Source organism: Trypanosoma grayi (genome assembly GCF_000691245.1).
Source record: "Trypanosoma grayi strain ANR4 Tgr_1253_V1, whole genome shotgun sequence".
In the NCBI taxonomy this organism is placed as follows: domain Eukaryota; phylum Euglenozoa; class Kinetoplastea; order Trypanosomatida; family Trypanosomatidae; genus Trypanosoma; species Trypanosoma grayi.
In genome coordinates this window covers 1-3,846 of record NW_008826872.1, presented here as the reverse complement: position 1 = coordinate 3,846, position 3,846 = coordinate 1, and the positions used below count along the sequence as shown (strand labels likewise).

The window sequence follows — 3,846 nt, the reverse complement described above, 5'->3', positions numbered from 1 at the left end:
CAGCACCTATTTTGCAGCTTTGCCAATGGATGTGCTGGCGAACACAATCAGCAAATCGCCCTCGCGCTAGATAAGCACCACGTGGAGTGAGGCGCGCCAGAGAAGCGTACCGCGTGGTGCTGTGACGTGCTGCAAATGGGAAGCGCCCAGTGCCACTCCAGAGCATTGATGATAAGCAGTGGTGGTGTCGCTAACTCACGAGACGTGCGTGCCACCGCAGTGATGAGCCGATGAATTCACTGTGCAACGTCCCCACCTCTTTCCACGTCATTTCCATTTGATACACCATGGGTGAGCGTCTGATGCGGCACGCCCAACGAATAGCGGTGGTGACACATAGCGGGGGCCCCCCACAGCGCCAGTGCGCAGAAAGCAGCGGGCACACACGATGCCCATGTGTTCCGGATCACGCATGGTGACGCGGGTACCTCTTCAGATATATATATCCGCGGCATTCGAGTGTAGATGCTCGTCGCGGCAGTGGTAGCCGTCCGATAGAACACTGCGCCATCGTGTGAATCAGCAACGGGGAAAGACCTCGCTGACTTATCGACACACACTAGAGAGAGCCAAGTTGACACATCACTCTGCACAGTAGCATCGAGCAAGGGGGCGACATCTGCTGTCAGTACTGCCATCGTGCTCCATTGAAAGAAACACAGGCAGACAATAATCCCCGAGCAGCATGTAAAGACCGCACAAATCAGATACATAGATGCAACACACTTTCAACCATGAATGTAAAGGATGGGTCAATACTAGAGGTAACATAAAAACAAGTTTTTTTTGGTTGTTCGTCGGAAGTTATCACAGTAGTAACTGACAACGCTCCCTTCGTCATCCGGTTAATGTCAATATCGCTTGCAGTAATAAATAAAATCTTACAATCATTTAAAACGTAATGCTAGAGTAGCACCAAAAGCAGATAGTTTTGCTTGGTTTATGGCCCTCAGACTATATAAATGTTCACATGTATGAAGTCGACAGCTCCAACAAATATTCGATGAGCAGCGCTCTTATTAAGAGCCCACTGCCACGCCGTAAATGGTGGCGCCCGTTCCGAACACGACCATAATAATTCCGGCAAACAGCAGTGCATACGTGAGGATGTAGTGCATCCATCCCACAGACCTCAGCGACCAGCTACCCGCGTACATCATGAGAATAGCGGGGAACATGAATGCCATTGTACCCCCACAGAATGCACCTAAGAAACCAAACACGGTGTTGATATTCGGGATGAACAGGCCGCAGATCAACGCAGCAAACGCAAGAAAGACAGCTGCGATGCAGTGCTTCCAAAAGGGCAAGGTATCAGGGTCCCAGCCCACTGTGTGGTAGACGGCATTGCGACTGGCCATCATGAGAAGCGGGAAAGACGCGCACAGCTTCACCAGCACCCCAACGTACGCCACCATCACCGCTGGTTCTTTCACAGGATCGTACATCAGCAGGACGGATCCGGTCACGCGACTGCCGAAATCAAGATAACCAAAGATGGCCGTCAGGAGGTTCAGAAAGAAGCACACAGCCATCGCGATAGCACAGTAAAGGGTGAAGCGGCTCGCGCTGCGCTCTGCCATGTCCCAGTACACCTCGAACGAGTTCACTTGGCACAGGAATGCAAACAGGAAGACACCAAGCCCATCCAGTGCCTTGTTCCCCGTGCCAAACAGGTGGATTCCGTCGTCCTTAGGGGTACCGGCCACGTGTATATTGCTTGCGTTGTCCGGGAGCCCGTTCATGCACGAGTGCACGATGATCGTAACCACAAAGTACACGATGAATCCCACACCCAGCGTGGAGACGTATCGTAGCGAGTTGATGTGCCGCGGAATGACAAGCGGCAGCATCACTGCGAGAAACAAGAGAGTTGTCAGCAGACGGTTCCCTGACGTTGACTTCCAGTAGTCGGGAGCATCGGTGTTGTCAAGGATGGCGCTAAAAAGATCACCCACACCAATGATAGACGCCACAGAGCTGCCAAAGGTATTTAGTAGACGCATTGCAGCCGTGAAATGGTCAAATCCCGGGCCCAGTAGTGTGCGTGACATGCCCTCATATGTCTTCAAGCTAAATCGCTCCATCTGCACGGCGAGACAGTACAGCGAGTACACGGAGAGAACCACAATGACCATTGGGTAGAAGAGCGCCATGAGAAGGCCGCTGCTGTTTGCTGCAGCAGGGAGGCCTAAGATGCCGGCACCAACACATATAGAGACGAGATTGAAAACAGTGGACAGCAACCCGCCTGGTGGGATTATCTTGGACAGAGCCCCAGGGGCAGAGTCCAAAGGTCCAGACTCCGGTTCGGGGTGGACGGATCTCATTTCCTCTTCTGACGCCTCAATCTCTTCCTCCATCGCCTCCAACGGCAGCAGCAGATTAGCAGTACCCTTGGGCGACAGCGGTGATTGTATGTTGCCTGGGGCACCTCTCAGCATCCGGTGCGCAGCATCCTGCTGGTCAGCAGAGACATTGTTCATCTCCGCAATCTCGCGAGGTGCAGTTCGGGACTCTGCTTCCACTTCCTTTATTTCGTGGCTGATAGCCATGCGTGTATGTGTGTGTGCGCGGGAGAACAACTGGTTCAGACGCAGAAAGACCACCAAAAGCCTAGCCCAAGAAAGAATGGGAGAGGGGATGAGCCGAGAAACAGGTACACTACTTGCCAGTAGAACAGTACTCAACAGCACATCTGCGAAGGTGAGACCACTGGTGCCTTTATCCAGGGAGGCCGCCAGCGTGCCAGCAGTGCGGTGAAAGAGGACACGGCCAGTTGAACAATGCAACGACAGCCCAACACGCAGAGCTGCACAGGTTGACGGCGGTATCCCGCGCTCCCTACTGCTGCGGGTCTGTCGGGTGGTGCTGTAACTGTTTGAGCAGCTGGGTTGCAGCTGCATCACAACCGGAGAGCACCCCATCCACTGTGCCGAGCTGCCACCCGAGGTCCCCTGCTGCACTATCGCCGCCAGCGTTACTCGCATCCCCCGCTGAGAGCGCGCCGTCGTGGACCGAGAGCACAACGCCACGGGCCCTCCCCGCTGCTTCCATGATATGCGCCACCATCCGCTGGGCCATTTCAAGTCGCGAAACGCTGCTGCTGGCAGTTATGTGAATAGCATCACTGGCGCCGCGACACACGTCTCGCTCACCATCCCCACCACTGCCGAGGACCCCGAGCAACGCCACAGTGTGATGAAGAAGTCGTCGTAGCGCGTAGTGAGCGCTCTGCCACGCTGACCGGTTGCTGTCGGGCGCGGAATAGGCGCCACTTCCGTCGCTGCCTCGTTGCAACATCACTATACCATCCCCGTACTGAGGGGCATCGCGCGGTGCCGGGGCCGCCACGAAGAAGAGAGGGGCATGAACCAAGAAGGGAAGAGAGGAGACTATTGCTCGCACAGCCATGCAGCAAGAGGAGAGAACACCACATCAGAAACTACCGGCTCCAAGATTCAGCAGAGTTTTACTTTAATTCGTCTGGAAGGCTTCACGAAAAACACAACACGCCTTCAGAGAATCATTCGATTTTTTTCTTGTTTCCAAAAAGAAAAAATCGCGAGAGTTATTGACGTTTTTATGTTTTCTGCGTCCTGAGTGGTGTTCAATTTATTCCTGCGTGTGATATTTCCATTCCATCGCCCATGGAAGGCCGGCCCCCCTCTTCGGCAACCATTACCAGAGAATGCTGCGAGGGACGAAAAACCCAGGTGTGTATGTGGTGGGCGGGGGGGGGGACTCACTTCTCTGTTCTGGATGTTGTGGGTCACAGGGCAGAGTGTTAGCACCTCTTTACCTTTTTTTTCTGTTCCTTCAACTCTTGAGAAAAAAAACACACAA

General features: G+C 53.8%; 3 protein-coding genes across 3 annotated transcripts; all 3 read right to left on the bottom strand.

The window, feature by feature from the left end:
* Nucleotides 1-236: 236 nt before the first annotated feature.
* DQ04_12531020 (hypothetical protein) lies at nt 237-638 on the bottom strand (the record flags this gene model as incomplete). The annotated part of the gene is made up of 1 exon (XM_009316763.1): nt 237-638. One exon carries the CDS (start codon nt 636-638, stop codon nt 237-239), a length of 402 nt encoding a protein of 133 aa, XP_009315038.1.
* Nucleotides 639-1,019: 381 nt separating this feature from the next.
* DQ04_12531010 (putative amino acid transporter PAT1) lies at nt 1,020-2,555 on the bottom strand (the record flags this gene model as incomplete). Its single annotated transcript, XM_009316762.1, has 1 exon — nt 1,020-2,555. The coding sequence occupies one exon, from the start codon at nt 2,553-2,555 to the stop codon at nt 1,020-1,022; it is 1,536 nt and encodes a 511-aa protein (XP_009315037.1).
* Nucleotides 2,556-2,844: 289 nt separating this feature from the next.
* DQ04_12531000 (hypothetical protein) lies at nt 2,845-3,303 on the bottom strand (the record flags this gene model as incomplete). Its single annotated transcript, XM_009316761.1, has 1 exon — nt 2,845-3,303. One exon carries the CDS (start codon nt 3,301-3,303, stop codon nt 2,845-2,847), a length of 459 nt encoding a protein of 152 aa, XP_009315036.1.
* Nucleotides 3,304-3,846: the final 543 nt, after the last annotated feature.